Source organism: Bidens hawaiensis, unplaced genomic scaffold (genome assembly GCF_021521415.1).
Source record: "Bidens hawaiensis isolate Kalapana, Puna unplaced genomic scaffold, B.hawaiensis_p1.1 tig00019321_1, whole genome shotgun sequence".
NCBI lineage: Eukaryota > Viridiplantae > Streptophyta > Magnoliopsida > Asterales > Asteraceae > Bidens > Bidens hawaiensis.
Window position 1 is genome coordinate 125,773 of NW_027492929.1, and position 18,681 is coordinate 144,453.

The 18,681-nt window shown below is 37.0% G+C and overlaps 1 protein-coding gene across 1 annotated transcript; it reads right to left on the reverse strand.

Annotated features, from left to right (window-relative positions):
• Positions 1–12,704: 12,704 nt before the first annotated feature.
• On the reverse strand, positions 12,705–16,344 carry LOC143558081 (putative isoprenylcysteine alpha-carbonyl methylesterase ICMEL2). The gene is made up of 11 exons (XM_077046999.1): positions 15,858–16,344; positions 14,823–14,899; positions 14,613–14,682; positions 14,446–14,535; positions 14,300–14,374; positions 14,115–14,216; positions 13,909–14,046; positions 13,769–13,834; positions 13,541–13,684; positions 13,264–13,354; positions 12,705–13,191 (listed from the first exon to the last, which is right to left on the reverse strand). The coding sequence occupies exons 1-11, from the start codon at positions 16,283–16,285 to the stop codon at positions 13,033–13,035; spliced, it is 1,440 nt and encodes a 479-aa protein (XP_076903114.1). The 5' UTR covers positions 16,286–16,344; the 3' UTR covers positions 12,705–13,032.
• Positions 16,345–18,681: the final 2,337 nt, after the last annotated feature.

Sequence of the window (18,681 nt, forward strand, 5' to 3'; positions counted from 1 at the left end):
GACGTGAGAATCAGTACTTGATAATATGAGAGGGTATAATTTGATAGTGATAGTAAGAGAGAGTCTATCTTTACCATTTGGAGGTTTACTGGTATTTATAGCCGGAGGAGAGAGAGTGTGACCAACCACCTTGTCAGGTTTTCCACCAATAATATTCCCCACTCGTGCGGTCGTGGTGGTTGGTGGAAGTTGGTGGGCATCATGGCATTTTGACAAGGATTTGATTGTACTGTTTGTACCATCCTTTATGTGTTGTCCAATCCCCATTGGTTTGGTGTTTATCCCTATGTGGGTTACCATATTTTTGTCCCATGCTGGTGGGACCTTTGCATTACCATTCCCGAGGTGTCAGGAAAAGTTATATTGGACTCCACTCTTCGCGCCATGCACTACGCCTTGCGTTAGTGGCTTCCTGGCGCCTAGTGTTCCGCCCGGTGTATACAATTAGTGTCATACTTAGCCAAATGGTGGGTTTCATACCCTACCTCTACAAGTCCCCCTAGTCCATAGTCGCCCTTCCTTCAAGAAGTGGGGGCTGTGGACTTATCATGGGCTTTTGGCTTTCACTTTTTTTCCTTGTTGGTTTGGTTTATTTTCGTGGGTATTTCCACATATTGGACGGGTGACTTCATTAGTTGTAACCGTTGGTTGACGGTTGATTCATGTTGAGTCATCCCGTTTGGTAGTCTACATTGGCGGGTGATTTATGTGCAATCGTCCCATGATTGAACCCATTTTGGCGGGTGATTTATACTAAATCATTCCGTGATGTCGCCTATTTCTGCGGGTGATTTATCTTAAATCATCCCATGTTGGCGCCTGCTTTGGCGGGTGAATTATCTTAAATCATTCCATGATGGCGCCTATTTTGGCGGGTGATTTATTTTAAATAACCCCATGTTGGCGCCTGCTTTGACGGGTGACTTATCTTAAATCATTCCATGATGGCGCCTATTTTGGCGGGTGATTTATTTTAAATCATTCCATGATGTCGCCTATTTTGGCGAGTGATTTATCTTAAATCATTCCATGATGTCGCCTATTTTGGCGAGTGATTTATCTTAAATCATTCCATGATTGCGCCTATTTTGGCGGGTGATTTATTTTAAATCATTCCATGATTGCGCCCGTTTTGGCGGGTGTGTTATATTAAATCATCCCCTGTTGGCGCCTATTTTGGCGGGTGATTAAATCATCCCATGTTGGCGCCTATTCTGGCGGGTGATTTATATTAAATCATCCCCTGTTGGCGCCCATTTTCTGCCAACACTTACCGTTTTTGTTTCCCTTTATGTGGATGACGTGTAGTTTGGCGCTGGTGAGTGAGTTAAATGCAAGTCAGTGAAACGACTGCTGGACGTGACAGTTTGACGACAGTTGCTCTGCCCTGCAGACTTTCTGCCTGTGTCAAGCGAGTGGGTGAGAATCCCGGTGACGCGCCCAGCTGTAGTGCATACCCTCTGTCACGTTATTATCGTGGTGCTTTCCGATTGGGCCCATGTTAAATATCTTTTTTGTACCTCTGTCCCTCATTAATTGCGATTAGTATAAATAGGGGGGTTACACCGCCTTAAGCACCATTTCTCATCGTTTTCTTTTTCTCTCATTTCTTCTCATTGCCTTCTTTATTTTCATGGCTGAGTCTTCCCAAACCTCAAAGACTAAGAAGAATAATTCTATGGAGTTCATCAGTTGTCGTATGTCATCCGAGGACTTCAACGATATTGTCAGGGTGTACAATCTTGGCCCTGAGTATGAGCCCGAGTTGCCTGCCCCTGGCAGGACTGCTATAAATTCATAATTAATATGTTCTTATTCTCTCCATGTAATTTAATATCCAAGAATATGGGAAACAAGTTGGGAGTAGTTATTCTCTTCCTCTTAATCATTTCATCCTCATGTAAGTATACATTTTTATACATACATACAATCTTAATTTCTTTTATACTTTGTCGTGCGTTTAACTTTCTCAGACCCTATCAATAACTTCTTGTGAGTGAAATTATGCTGAATACGTGTTTGATTAATTGTGTCTACAGGCGGGCTTCTACCTCCGGATCTTCGAGGCGCACTTGGAACTAATTCACCTCTTCCACCGAAGAACACGAACTCACACGCACCAGTAACACCTAGCCCCACATTTAGAGGCCGTCGCAACCCACCTGACAATATTGATTCACCACCATCACCTACTAGCACGACACCAAACACACAAATCACACCAACGTCAATAACAACACCAACTACTCGAATCACACCGACGTCAATAACGACACCAACGACACAAATCACACCAACGTCAATATCAACACCAACTACACGAATCACACCAACGTCAATAACAACACCAACAACACAAATCACACCAACGTCAATAACAACACCATCGACACAAATGGCATGGCCGTTTGACTCCCCAAGTACTTCTAGCACACCAGAAGATGAGAATACGGATACAACTCAAGATCCAGATGAGAATACGGATACAACTCAAGATCCTGATGAGAAAACGGATACAGCTCAAGAACCCGCGCCATAGACGATGTTTAACTACGTGTAAGTGTAAGGATGGACCAATAAATCTTCATCAGTTCCGACACTTATAAGGTTTTATATAACAAATAAAGGTTCATGTAGTGTTGTTTATGTAATGAAATGTATTAATGTCTAAATTAAATTCCACATGTATTTGTTGTCTATATTCAGACCAAACATGTTTTTCAATTAATCTAGTATTAATTTGTTGTTAGATTATGCGACAAGATACATAAAAACATATATGTAGTGTTGGGTTCGTAGGCCTTGTTGGCCCGGTTTATTATATGAAGTCAAAAGAGGAGACGGGTGTGGGCGGTCGGGCCCAAGCCTGGCCCGGTTTAGATTTCTTGCATAATAATTTACTAACCCTAGTTCAGTCTCTATATAAACAACATTATGTACTTGTAATATTTTGTCACTCAATAAAGATATACCTAGTTGCCACCCGTGGACGTAGGTCAGTTTAGACCGAACCACGTTAAATCCTCGTGTTCGTTTATTGCTTTCGTGTGTGTGTTCGGTTTCGTGTGTGCGTTTAATTCTAACAAGTGGTATCTAGAGCTTAGGTTCGGATCACACGAAGAACACGGGAACCAACCTTCCGCCGCCGCCACCCTACTGCGCTAGGGTTCCGCCGTCATCGTTTTTTCGCCGCGAGAAAACCTTGCTGTTGCTGTCGCAACACCGCTAGAGTCTTACCGACTCAGCCGCAGGGAAGAAAGGGGTGATCTCCGATAGGGTTCCGCCATACCCAGTCGCCGGACTTGTTAAGGTTCGGTTTTATTTTCGAAAGCATTTTACCACCGCATAACCACCGTGTACCGTTGTTTAGTTGTGGGTCAGACGCCGGAATTTTTGTAAGATATTGATTTTGAGGCAGAAGCTTAATCGATATTTTCTCACTAAAAGCGTGTGCTTGGTAGAGAGAGACGTGACCATGGTTAATTATATTTGTTCAAGTTGCAGCATACCTTTTGACCAATAGCCAGATTTGACCAAAATTCTTGATTCTTTTTTGTTTTAAAAGATCAATTTTTTGTGTGGGCCAAGTTTTCTCTATTTAGGTTCGAAAGTTTTATCGGGCAGTTTAGCCGAGGCACAAGGACAAGATATTTTTTAACAGTTTCAACGAGTCAAGAACGAGCCAATCAAGATCCTATTTTTGTTGAAGAACAGTTGAAGTCGTTTAAAGAAACGGAGAACCAGTGCCAACCGCGTTTGTCAGGTTTATCGTTTCAGTTTAAAGTTTCGGTTTCTGATTTACAGTTCGTTATTCCGCTGCACGTTAAATAGGTTGATTGTTTAACAGAGTTCAGTAGAACAGTCGTTAAGTTCAGGCTCGTGCCATTGCGTGTTTGTCTGTGTTTTATCTAGTTTTTCGTTTTAGTCATTGTCATGACAGAAGACGGAAAGGTTTCGATACAGAAGTTTGACGGACAGAAGTTCGGTTGGTGGAAGATGCAGATTGAGGCACTACTTTGTCAGAAAGACTTGGATGTAGTGTTTGAGGATGAAAAACCAGAAAAGATGTCAGAAGCAGATCGGAAGAAGTTAGACAAGAAAGCTAGGGCTTGTATTACATTGTCGTTGTCGGAAGATGTGGCGTTTAACATCATGAAAGAAACCACAGCACGTGGTATGATGGAGGCGCTATCCAACATGTATGAGAAGCCTTCGGCAGCGAATAAAGTCTATCTTATCCGAGAGCTAGTGACAACAAGAATGAAAGAGGGTGGGTCAGTTACAACTCATATCAATAATCTTAATTCGATCTTGTCCCGCTTAGTGTCAGTTGACATTAAGTTTGATGATGAAGTTCAAGGCCTCTTGTTATTATCCTCTTTGCCCGACAGTTGGTCGCAAACAGTGACTGCAGTTTGTAGTTCGTCTACAAATATTACTTTCGATGGGATTCGAGATCTGATTCTGGGAGAAGATTCAAGACGCAGAAGTTCAGGTGAATCATCAGGCAATATGCTAGTCACAGAAGGTAGAGGTAGGGGAAAACAGCGAGGCAGTGGGAGCAGGAAGAGGAGTCAGTCTAAGACTCGTAAGGATATTGAATGTTGGGGTTGTAAAGAGAAATGACACTTCAGGAATCAGTGTCCGAATGGTAAGAAAGAGGTGAACGTTACAGAAGACGACACAGATGACGGGGTCAGTAGTGATGAGGCTTTGGTTTGTAGTGTTGAGAGTAGCGTTGATGCTTGGGTGATGGATTCTGGTGCATCGTTTCATGCCACTCACTGTAGTGAAACGATGAAGAATCTTAAATTTGGGGATTTTGGAAAGGTTCGACTAGCGAATGATGATATTTTAGAGGTTACGGGTATGATTTGATAACTTCAGCCGGTACTTCTTGGACTTTGAAAGACGTGAGGGTTATTCCAAGTTTGAAGAAACGTTTGATATCAGTTAGGCAGTTGGATGACCAAGGGCACGATGTTAAGTTCGGGAATGGGCAGTGGAAAGTAGTCAAAGGGAATCTCGTTGTTGCTCGTGGCAAGAAAATGGGTTCGTTGTATATGGTCGATATGTCATCGAAAGGAGTGGATCCAGTTTTGGTGAAAGACAAAATCCGGTTCACAGAATCTCGTGGGCAGAAGAAGGTTCGTTTTGCAAGTAACAAACCCAGAGCCAAAGTGAAGATTCAGGATGAACGAGCTAGGAAGGTTAAATCAGTTGGGGGACATCGTGACAGTGGGAGCACAGGTCGTGTTTCAGTTACAGTTCCAGGTCGACAGTGGATTAAGAAAACCAGTATTCCAGCTGTAAAAGTCTCTCCAATGAATTACTTGCTGAATATGGAGAGTGTTTGTTCTCAGGTTATCTCAGGATCCGGTAGTTCGTTACAGTGGGAGCCGGTAGGGACAGAGAACGGGTCAGGGGCAGTTTCAGCCGTGACTGACGTGTTGGAGCTCCGGGGAGCTTCAACGGGCCTTCAGGTTAATTGATGAGAAGGCGGTGGCAACTAGAAGAAGTTTAATGTTCAGATTACAGAAGTACAATCAGGAGTGCAGACGAGAGTACTCAAGGCCTCTGAGTGGGAGATTGTTGGGTTCGTAGGCCTTGTTGGCCCGGTTTATTATATGAAGTCAAAAGAAGAGACGGGTGTGGGGGGTCGGGCCCAAGCCCGGCCCGGTTTAGATTTCTTGCATAATAATTTACTAACCCTAGTTCAGTCTCTATATAAACAACATTATGTACTTGTAATATTTTGTCACTCAATAAAGATATACCTAGTTGCCACCCGTGGACGTAGGTCAGTTTAGACCGAACCACGTTAAATCCTCGTGTTCGTTTATTGCTTTCGTGTGTGTGTTCGGTTTCGTGTGTGCGTTTAATCCTAACATGTAGATCGATTGTCCAACAATTAAGGAACTCTTTCTTCATACGTACACATCCGGATCACCAAGAAAATTACAACACGGTCCTGGACAACGTCCGTGAGATTACCCCCGGGCGTTTCCCCACCATCTGTGGAACCACTCTTAACACATCACAAGAAGCTCGTGGGCACAAGACATGTCACCCGCGAGGGAGACAAGCAGGACATAACGGCTAGTCCCTATGCCAATCATAGTGCAATATTCCTATGAGCGACAACCAGTACGAAAAAAGACCACAAATGCACGATTGGCCTATTCGCGGACACCAACACTTTACCTCCAGTTGACAGCCGTCCTAATCCACCAGCAATCATGACCAATCAAAGGCCTTGTATATGCTCATTCATGAGAATAGAAAGTTCTCCTAACAGTCACAGCCTGACCAATTATTCTCTACCTCTCTGGCTATATATACCTCACTCTCTTACTCTCTCAATACTTATACTAATTGACCTGCCGGAGGGTGGTTACGAGAAGACCCCCTCCCCCCTAATTCTCCTTCTCCTAACGAGTTCACGATGTTCTGTTTTGCAGGTTGAATCAATTCTTACTCGTTATCATTTTTATATAACTTTTGTGTCAACTTTTAGTGTAATGACAACTGTGTTGTTTGATAAATTGTAGGAGGCGTATATGAGAGGCATGATCGCAACGTACAAGGAGGATGTCACTTGGCATTCAAGGGATGATACTGAGTTGTTGGCGCATATCCCAACGTACGAGGGGCCGCAACAGGAGGTATTATTATAACTATTATTAATGTTGTTATTATTATTATCGTGTATATGTATGTGTATGTGTATATGCATGTATGTATATGCATGACGGACCCATCTTATAGCAAGTCCCGGTCACATTTGCTTTTTGAAAATTTAGCTAGAGTGTGTATAACCGAAATTTTGAGTGACCCCATAATAGCTATTAAAATGAAGCCATAATAATAATCTAAAGCTTACCTGTAAACTTTGGTTCATGTATTAGAGTTGGGACAACGCCCTTCTAACCTGCGCAATCGACATTCACCATTCATACATGCACAACCACCCTCGGACGCGATTTTGATTAATCAAACGTGAGGTAAACTTTCTATTTATTTTAATATTCTTTAATTAATTGAATAGGCTAGGTTTATAAATTTATGTTTTGTTAGAATTTGTGAAGGGCAAGGATTATAATTGATGAATTAATCAAGGACGAACTAAATGAGTCCAGTCTTTTTAGCTTGTCTTCATTGAACTTGTTTAAAAGGTAGTTTTATACAAAAACTTCAAGTCACCTTTTTATTGTTCATTTTTGCATAAAAATAAGTGAATAATTGGAAAAGTGAGTATTCTAAACTCCAGCTTGTGGCTGGCATTATCTTGTACATATCCCCTCGCAGAGTACTTGTCACGCCTCGACTTGGTCACTGACTGGCAACGATTATTATGTGAAGACTCAAATAAAACCAAAAACAAAAGAGTCTCACATAATTTATTCAAAGTTGTTTCATAGCTATAAATTCATAATCATATTCTTGTTATCTCCGTGAAAATAACTTTAAAAGTGGCGGAAGGTTAATCAGGCATCATGTGGTAGCGTTGATAACCGAAAGACAAGGGTGCCTGCACCAATCGGCCGGTGTCCTAATGGTTGAGTGTTATGTGCCTTATGTCCAAGGCTTGATGCAAAACTACTATCGAGCCGGGGGTCTCACCGGAAGCAGCCTCTCTATTCCTAAAGGGTAGAGGTAAGGTTGTCTACATCTTACCCTCCTCAGACCCTACCATAGCTTTGCTATTGGTGGGATTTACTGAGTACGATGATGATGATGATGATGATGATGATTCTTGTTATCTCCGTGTAATTTGATCTCCAAGAAAATGGGAAACAAGTTGGGAGTAGTTATTCTCTTCCTCTTGATCATCTCATCCTCAAGTAAGTACACATTTTTGTATATTCATGAATATACGTACAATCTTAATTTCTTTAATTTAGGCATAAAATGTTATTTGCATATATACATACAATCTTAATTGTTTTAATTTATGTATAAAATTTGGGGATTTCTGCAAATCGTATATCTTCGGAAAATCTGAGAGTCGTGAAACACTTTCAGATCAATACTATTTGTTGGTTCCCAAATGTGTTGACCGGATAAAACTCAAATAGAGTGCAAGAATCAGTATGGTGATTTAGAGAGCTTTTATGAACCAGAGATTGTATCGTATAATCAAACTATGTTATATTAGGGTTTGAGACAGGGATAATGATAACCCCAAAGCAGTTATCAAATAATAACTGAAAAACGCTCATGTTTGTTTCATATGTTCGAAATAAAAAATTTTCAAGCTGACCTGCCACTCTGCCAGGGGTTTTCACCCCTTGGACACTGTTACCAGGGCCATTGCCCTGGACCCCCGCCAAGAGTTGGAACTCCCATTACTTAGGGGCTTCACCCCTAAGTACCAATAGGATTATAAATTATAATAAGATTCAATAAGTGTGCACCCCGCATCCGACTTATTTAGATTCATATTACAATTAACTTGATTAAGAAGTTAATCCCTAACTACACTAAAATCAATAACATAAAATGTTTGTAACCACCGTCACGGTTTCTGTCATCCCATCACCATTTCGATAGCGTGTTGTAACTTGTAAGTGAAATTATAGTAAATACTTCTGTTTGATTCTGTCTACAGGCGGAATTCAACCTCCAGATCTTCGAGAAGTAGAGAAAACTAAATCATCTCTTCCACCAAAGAACACGAATTCACGTGCACAATCAACACCTAGCCCCCAATTTACAAGTCGCGGACCACCTATCTACATGGGTTCACCACCTAACAATATGGATTCACCACCAACACGTACTAGCATGACACAAATGACACAAACATCAAAAACACAAACGACACAGGTTAACTCTTCACCTTATGGTAATGGGATGACAGAAACCGTGACGGTGGTTACAAACGAAGAACAACAATCATCGCCATATACACCGCCTAGCAGAACACAGGTACGGACGACCATGGTAACATGGGTTGATCCCGAAACTTCTAGCATAACAGAAAATGACTATACGGATACAGCTCAAGAACCTACGCCATAGACAATGTTTAACGACATATAAGTTTAGGGACGGATCAACAAAATCTTCATCAGTTCCGACAATTTTAAGGTTTTTGTAACAAATAATGCTTCATGCAGTTTTGTTTATATAATGCAATTCAATGTCTACATTTAATTCCACATGTATCTGTTGTATCCATATATATTCAGACCAAACATGTTTTTCAATCTAGTACTAGTTTGTTGTTAGATTTCACACTCAGTTATGTTCAAATCCAGAGGTTAATCGTACCATGAAAAGAAATAAGAAATACTCATGATAACCATTCAAGCCGACGAAATTAATATTATCCGTGAACATAATAAATTGATTGATTTATACGAGTTAATTTTCTATTACGATAAATTGATGAAACAATAGCGACTTCGGCAGCTGCAATAGCTCATTCCAAACTAGAAATGATCGCGGAAAATCCTTTGATAACAAGGATTCATATATCTCAATTATATTTCATGAACAATACAATTGGCTGAATCCCGTGAAATTATTTCATAGAAGTTTATTGTGAGATCATTTTATAAAGGAAATAAACTTCGATTCTTGAATAATTCAAACTTCTGCTTCTATTGTAACAAAAGATTCTCCTTTTATGTGGGAAAGACCCATATCAGTCATTATGATTTTACGTTTGGACAATTTATCAATATCTTGTTCATCCATAACCAAAAAAAATCAATAAATCAAACTTGAGGTAAACTTTCTATCTATTTTAATAGTCTTTTAATTGAATAGGCTTTATAATTTTATGTTTTGTTAGAATTTGTGAAGGGCAAGGATGATAATTGATAATTGATCAAGAACCAAGTAGGAGTTATGAGTCAAGTCTTGTTAGTTTGTCTTCATTGAACTTTGTTTAATAGTTAATATTATACAAAAACTTCAAGTCAAGTGTTGGTCCCCAATTAACCCATAAGCTAAAGCTTCTAAATTAATAGTAAAAACACAAACTATACATAGCGTAGGAAAAGCTGGAACCACATGAAATTTTCCAAATGTGTCCTATTGGTGTAGAGAATAACTACATGAATTTGAAACATGTTTGTTAGTTGTAACTTGTATTTGAATTTTTCTACATTTTTAGCATTATATATTTTCTATTTAAAAGTAAATATATTTAGTCGCATACGCGTAGAAAAACCTCAAGTACTTAAATAGTTTGTGTTTTTGCTTAAATGTTTAATTAACGGGAAATGGCCATTTGATCATGTATATTTCTTGACGAGCCAAGCAATTTTCAAATTCACAAAATGACCATTTTTTTCTGTCATTTATAACGGATTAAATCTCTTACCCGACCGTGCAGCCCACTGTTTATACTTTATACCACCACTTACACCCAGACACAGGTATTGCACATTTTCGACATGGTTGGATTTTCGAAGAAGATTCTCTTTTCTTTTTGTTTAGTGACTAAGTAAATCAAGAGATCAATTATACCAGCTATAGCCGACAAAACTAAAACCAAGCCGAGGGAATTAAATCAATGGGTCGTTCGTTTAAAGTTTCTTAAACGGTTGTGCCGACTGTTTAACAAATGGTCGATTTTTTCTAAAATTGGTCGTTTTTTAAAAAGTTGTCAGGGCTGACGGAATAGGAGTACAGATGTCTAGACGTGCGGTTGGTTAGCAGTCTAATCGTTCGGGTGACAGATTTATTCGGTTGGATTCGACAGATTAGAAAAGGGACCATTTTGTTTGGGTATTTGAAAATTGATTAGCTAATCAAATAATCTAATGAGTCAAAATGACCGTTTTGGTTATTTTCTCTACTTGATAACTCATTTATTACAAGTCAACACTACATATGCTTAGAGCAATCCTAACGCCATTAGGTATACATTCATGTTTCTTAATTTTATATAGGCGTTACATAACTCAATTTATCCATTTTTACTCCATCTCATCTAAAGTAAATGGTTTAATCCCATTTAACCCTCTCACTTGCTTTTAGAAACAAATTTTAAATTATTTTATATGAGTGCAGAAGATTTTAAAGTCCATTAACATTTTAATCCATCTTGCTTTTAACGCTCCTTAACCCATGAAAGGGGTGGTTTCCCACTTGTTAAGCTATACCAAATTTCTAAGTTTCTAAGTTTAACCCAGCATGACTTTACACCTCTAGTCTTCGCCATATGTAAAATAAGTCAAAAAAACTTTAGAGTTAAATGCGTTTTCCGTTCATGTGGTTTGTCAAAATTTGCGGTTTTAGTCCAACGGTTTTAAATCTGCGATTTTCGTTCATGTGGTTTCATTTCACTTGCAATTAAACTCAACCCCACTAACTCCGTTATGTCTTATCGTTAAACCCATCAGCATGCCTCTCACGTGAGGGCATTTTTGTCCTTTTTTCCCCAAATACACCTCGGCCCATCACACGAAGGGGCTTGAGAATTAGGGTTCAGGTTTATTTGGGGAGCAAAAGGACAAAACCGCCCCTCACGTGAGGGCACACTGATGGGTTTAACGACCAGACTTAACGGGGTTAGTGGGGTCAGGTTTAATTGCAAGTGAAATGAAATCACATGGATGAAAATCACAGATTTAAAACTACTTGACTAAAACCGCATATTTAGACAAAACACAATAACAAAAACCGCAGTTTACTCTAAATTTTGAGTTAAACAGAATCGTCGGTTAAAGCCATAAGATTTAAATGAACGGAGGAGCAGAAATAACTTATACCTGAATTTATATATTGCTCTAAATTATATAAAACATTTTTTTGCTTATTATCCGTGACTGCCATTTATCGAAATTAAACTGACTGATTTATCATTTATACATACTGTGCAAAGACTACTATGGATTTGAACATGAACAAAGACTAGTCTACTATGCAAAGACTACTATGGATTTGAACATGAACAAAGACTCATAAATTAATAATACTTTATAAATATTCTATTCTATTCGTCCCGAAAGAATGTGGTAAGCTAAATTAAGAATATGCATTTACTTGTTCTCATCTTGATTTCGTTCCTCTTAATCACTTCTTCATCCTCCTCAAGTAAGTATAGATATAGATATAAGTATAAATATACATTCATGATCATACAATCTTAATGAACATTAAATATATTGTATTCTCGATCTTCTATTTGAACAGATGGGGCTATAGCACCGCCAGCTCCGAACTATAGAGCTTCACATCCACCTCAATCACCTAGACCACCAAAGAATTTGTACTTCACGCCCATACAACTTTGGGAAGAGAACATGTAAAGTCAAAAGCCCCTATGGCATCGGTTGTCATCGGCACTGATAAAGCGGCTTCTGTTAGATTGATAAATTATTATGTCACCTAAGTATTAAGTAAAACTTGTATTATTATTAGTTTAAACCTAAGTTTAGACAAACAACACAACACATCAGTTCAGTAAAGAGGATGGCAACCCCTATAAATACCACTGTAATCGTAATTTTTAAAACACGTAATGATTAATGATCAATCAATAAACGTATTCCCTACATCTTCCGGTTTTAATTGATCAACAGAGCTGTTAGTTTGCACATATCACATGCGTACACACACACACATTTTCATCCATACATAATGCAATTCATTATCTATATGCATGTGAAGTTTCATAGAAAAGCGATGGATCGACAAATGGATCGAAAAATGTAAAAAGTATATTAATTTTTATGACACTAAACCTTAAATCATTTGCTACTAAATATTAATTATTAATAAACATAATGAATACTCTCACCGTCAGGTCTACTCCCGTCCTCAATACTTACGCAACCAGCCTGAGTCGTGGCCGACTACGATTGTCATACAAACAACTACACGCTCAATGTTTTAAGTGAACGATACCTTACGTGTTTACTTGGGGCTGTTCGTATCACATACTTCAATTCATTGTCAATGTTTCTCCGTGTTATCTTCTATTTACAAACCAAACATGCCTCTCAATCAAATGATGATATCTATATAAGACCATGAAGCTTGCTTACAATGAATGCGAAATCTATTGATTGATTAAAAGGGGCTGATTTTTCCAGCTAGTTTTAACATAAATTCAGGTACAAGGCGACGTCTTGGAGGCGCTCTTGCTTGTCTTGCAAGAGCTTCTTCATCTCCCGCGTGTATTATTGCAACCAAATCATCAAACAGTTTGTCATCCCCTCTCATTGGATCCTAATTTAATACACAAATTGTGAAAAAAAAATGTAATGAAAATTGAAAAGTATGAGAATAAACAAAATATACCTGAACAAACACATCAGTATGAGTTTTCCCCTCATATAACTTCAATTCGGCTTTCACTCCTACTCTTTGAAGACTCTCCACAAACGTTTTACTGTAAAATGTAAACAATAACATTTCATTCTTTTCATTTTTTAACAGAACAACTTTATCAACAGAACAACAAAACAAGTAATTTGGATTGTAATTATATAAAATAATGCCAGAGTGCACGGATTCTGTCATTTTGGTAGTTTTTACATCTTAACACGGACACATACAGATTTTAGAGCAAGCATACCTGCAATCTGCTGGAATTGAATAATCTTCTGTCCCGTGAAATAGGATAACTGGAGGCAAGAGAGCAACCGCACTCTGATTGTTTGGGTCTTGCACAACAATTTCTGGTGAATATTTACTTAAAGATTCCTCACCTCCCAATATTCTATAAAAAAATTGAAACTTTTGTCACTCTGACGCTCTTGAAGTCTTGATATTAGTGAAAAGAGTCGAAAGACCAAAAAAGTACCTCATAAATAGTGCCTTGTATGGACCTCTTGTATGCAGATGCTCTGCCAGGTTAAACATATTATATCTGTAAACAGAAGAAAACATTTAGTAAACAAGGTTACATCAAGAAGTATATATGAAACTAAATGATAAACATACCCTCCTGATAATCCAAAATAAGCTTTAATTTGTGCTATACTCCATGTAGTTTGTATTCCATTAGACTCTTTGATTGCTTGCTCCACAAGTGCACACGCAGCAATATGAGCACCAGCCGACTGTCCCATCAAATAAATCCTTCAAAATCACAAAAAACCAATTTAAGACCCAAAATGGGAAATTAGTCTTAAATAAAACAAACATACCTGTTCGGATCACCACCATATTCAGCAATATTGTTGCACACAAACGAGATGCCTCGTGAAGCATCATCAACCATTTCACTGATTGTGGCCTTTGGATAATTTCTTAAAGCAAAAGTACATAACAATAATAAGTAAAAAAGTCTAAATTGGATTAAATAAGTTATTGCATTCAATTATCAAAATACCTGTAGTCTATGCATGCCACTATGGCATCTGTACCCGATAAGTGACGTCCTAAAAGAGAACCCCAAGCTTTATACCTACATGTATCATAAGTTATTGAAATTTGAAATACTAAAATTTATAATATGATTTTATAAAAAAGACTCACCCTATTACCCATGCTCCTCCAGTGATGAAAGCAATGACGGGTTTTGGACGGTCATTTTTCCCATCACTTTTAGGTAAATATATATCAAGTCTGCAAACATTAACAAAACAGTCAACTATTTATTCAGATAAAATTGCAAGTTAACATAACATAATCATAATACATACTTATTCCTTGATTGATCACCAAAAACAATATCCCGACGTATACGGCTTGAGAAATAATAGTGATAAGCAACTGCAACATTTGAGCAATCGTGTGTTATTAAGGTAATAAAAAAGACAAAAAAATGTAAACACAATCACATAAAAAGTTAGGGCGACTTGTTATTATTAACATGAGAGGATTGATCTGAGGCACGCACCAACGTTACAAACCTTGAAGTACACCTGGCATAATTAGGAAAGCATAACATTGAAGAAAAAGAAACCCTGTGATCCATTTATAGCCGGACCTGAAGAAAGAAAAGAATAAAGAAAATACGTTAACAACAAAGATTTGTTATACTGTTATTCACAGGTGATTGGCATAATCATATAGTCATACATAACAGTGATAAAATTATGAATGTAAAGCAATTAATGCATGATTCTTATGTTAAGGATACTATAAGCTTATGCGTTGTCAATAAACATCACTATGGCTGTAAACAAACCAAACGTTCCGCGAACTGTTCGTTAACTAACTAAATGAACAAACATGAACAAGAAACTTCGTATACTAAACGAACAAACATGAACAATGAATTTTGTTCAATTAACTAAATGAACGAGCACGAAAATAGACCATGTTCGCTCTATTGTGTTCGTGAGCGTTCGACAATGTGTTCATTTAAGTTCATCTACGTCCGTTTGTGTTCATTAATATTTGTCTGTTTTATACTTTTATGTTTGTTCATTAAAGGTTACTAATACCTTTGATGACTTTTCTAATCTTGTCATATAGAATTCAGCAAAACTATTAACCATAAAACCAAATTACATATGAGTATTATGTGATTAATTCATAAGAAAGTTAAAAAAACACCAACACAAACTTGGTCGCCGGACTGAACTGTTGACACTGATCATTTTCGATTAGCCAAATCAGATAAAAATACACAGTTTGTGTTCATTTGTAACCCTTCGTTTTGGTGTTCGTAAACCGTTCGCTTGTCCAATAAAAACTTAACATATGAACATGAACACGTAACAGTGCATTGTTCGGTTCACAGTTCAAGTTCGTTTACAGTCCTAAATTCATCACTCAATGCATAATCAAATCCTAAACGGTACAAATCGACACTCATTGTAAACAAATCATTAACTAACTCTAACTATACACTAAACTAGTAACATCATTTCATTTCCAAGCCCTAATATCACTAAAACCACTGGATAAATAAACGATCAAGTCAATAAAATCATATATACCTAACATATCCAAACACTTTACCGCCAAACTTAACACCAGAAGCCTTCTCCTCATCAGTCCGGCCACCACTACTCCAAAAAAACCTTCGTCCGGCAGCACGGACATCCGTCAGATCCGAATCACTAACGGCACGAAGACGCCGTTGCTGGTAACTAACGGAACTCGTCGACGCTAACGAAACACCGTCGCCGTTAACGTTACCGTTACTCAAAACCCAAGGTATGATTAACGGTTTCGTCTCGTACTTTTTGCCGGATTCAATTGACGAATTAGGCAGATCATCACCGTCGTAGTTGATATTATTCATTAACACTGCAGTGGATTGTGTTGATGATGAAATTGGCATTGTTGAAGGTGGTGGTGGTGGTTTGATTGAGATTGGGAGGATGTGTGAGTGCATTTTGGATATATATAATGATTTACGCATAATTGAATTGATAATAATAATAATAATAAGAGTAAAAATGGTGGGAAAGATTGATTATTATTGTTAGGGTTCGCAGAGACGGAGAAGAAAGAATATTATTGTTTTTGGGTGGATGGGTATAGACACGTGGCGGGGTGTGATTGGAAGGTGGGGATAATGGGTTAACTGACAGTGTGACGTGCAGGAGTGGGATAGCCTACTCATTGTATATATATATTTTAAAAACTTGATGAATTAAAAATTCAATTTTATATCACACATTTAATTAAATGAGTTTGAATATGTAGCTGAGATTAAATTTGATTAAAAAATGGATCGGGAGAGAGAATAAGTATTTTTGATAATTACACAAGTTTAAATGTTAGTTACACATGTATAATAAGTCGATTCGGTGTGTAAAAAATTACGATAATTTTTTGTACATTACTTACATTTACGTATTACACATGTGTAAAAAAAATTCAAAAAAAATTGTTACGTAGAGTTCTTTCGAGTTCTTAAAGCTCAAAGCGGTTCTCAAAAGAAATCAATCCTATATAGGGGAAGGATATTTTGAGAACTTGATGAGTTGTAAGAACTTTAAAAACTCAATTTTGGACCACACATTTAATTAAATGAGTTTGAAAATGTGGCTGAGATTAAATTTGATTAAAAAATGAATCGGGAGAGAGAATAAGTATTTTTGATAACTACACAAGTTTAAATGTTAGTTACACATGTGTAATAAGTCGATTCGGTGTGTAAAAAATTACGGTAATTTTTTGTACATTACTTACACTTACGTATAACACGTGTAAAAAAAATTCAAAAAAAATTGTTACGTTGAATTCTTTCGAGTTCTTAAAGCTCAAAGCGGTTCTCAAAAGAAATCAATCATATATATATATATATGTATAAAAAAGGGTTTAAATAAAAATAAGTAGTTTTGTAAGAATGGTAAGAACCAATATCTTATTGACATGTGACATTACTTCAAATTTTATATTGAGGGGTAGTAAGGTAATTTCATTTTTCATTAAATTAAATTGAAAACCACCGTTTAATAATAATAATTCATACAACTTTAGGATCTTTACAGGACGATGTTGTTTTCTTAACTTTTTTTTAAACCAACTCATCAGTCATCATGGTATCAAAGAGTTTTAGTTTTTTCATAAATTTTAATAGTGTAATAGTGTTTGTCATAGTGTCTATCATAGTGTCTTAGTTCGTATATAATATTTAAGAGTTAAGTTTTAAGTTCATAACCTAAATAATCACCCCAACATAAACTGTAAACACATGAATACATAACAAACTAAATAACATTTTATGGAGTCCAACAGTAAAAATGATTACATCTCAAAAACACAAACCCTATAATACAATAAAACCTTCTGCAAATCTGATCTTCACAGAACCTTTAATAACCAATTAATCAAAGCTCAAATATGTGAAACCAATTCTAAAAAACACTTTAATAAATTTCTCGCCAAAATCATAGCTTTAATGCGAACCCAATCCTCACGTAACACTGTTAATAACCAATGGCGATGATTACGACGGTCCGTCGACGGCGATGGCTCTGGTGCTAACGGGTACTTGATTCTAGATCTATGTTTAACATTACCGACTCCGGTTGTATTCGTAGTATTCCTGTCGTCGGGTGCCGTTGAAATATGTTTCTGCTTCTGCCGCCGACGCCGGAAACGGGGTCGGTGAAATTAAGTCTGTCGCCGAACATGGAAGGTGAAGGAGAGGCGGTGGTGGTGAAGAAAGTGATGACAATTTTGGTTATTTGAATAATATGTTGTGATGATTTTCATTTTTGATCCTGGCCATACTTATCGGAAGGGAGTTAGTGGATTAAAACACGATTTAGACGGTTTTGCCCATAGAAAACTATACTACATGAGTTATTTTAAGACACTATTTGGTTTTTTGGTAACTTTTAATCTCATACCTTAGATGCCTTGATCCAATGGCCTATAATTATTCTTAGCCTTCTTAAAAAACAACCTATTTTTATCATAACCCTACCATATATATATATATATATAGGATGAGTATCATTATAGAACTGTTAAATTATTTAAGAACTTGAAGGAACCCTTGAAAACTAATGTTTTTTATAAAAAAATTTGTATGTTAATGTTATTTTAGTTTAGTTTTTTTATTTTGTTATATCTAAATTTACGATTACAGTTTTGAAAATTAGTTTATTTACATATCTTTGTTTTGTTTTACACCTATGTAAATTTGTGAGTACATAAATTTTACACATATGTAAATTTGTGATTGATATATTTAATCAAATTTTTTTATATAAAACATGATAAAACTACTCTTAAATAATGTTAATATATAAATAAAATTAAAAAAATATTTGGTTGTATTAGAGTTCTTAAAAGTTCTTA

Bases quoted from the DNA above. Each gene is read 5' to 3' on its own strand.
- LOC143558081 (XM_077046999.1), bottom strand. From the start codon at position 16,285: ATGCGTAAATCATTATATATATCCAAAATGCACTCACACATCCTCCCA. The intron at 14,683-14,822 runs GTTTGTAACGTT...CAAATGTTGCAG, and splicing joins TATGCCAGGTGTACTTCAAG to TTGCTTATCACTATTATTTC. The intron at 13,355-13,540 runs GTATGCTTGCTC...TACATTTTACAG, and splicing joins TCAATTCCAGCAGATTGCAG to TAAAACGTTTGTGGAGAGTC.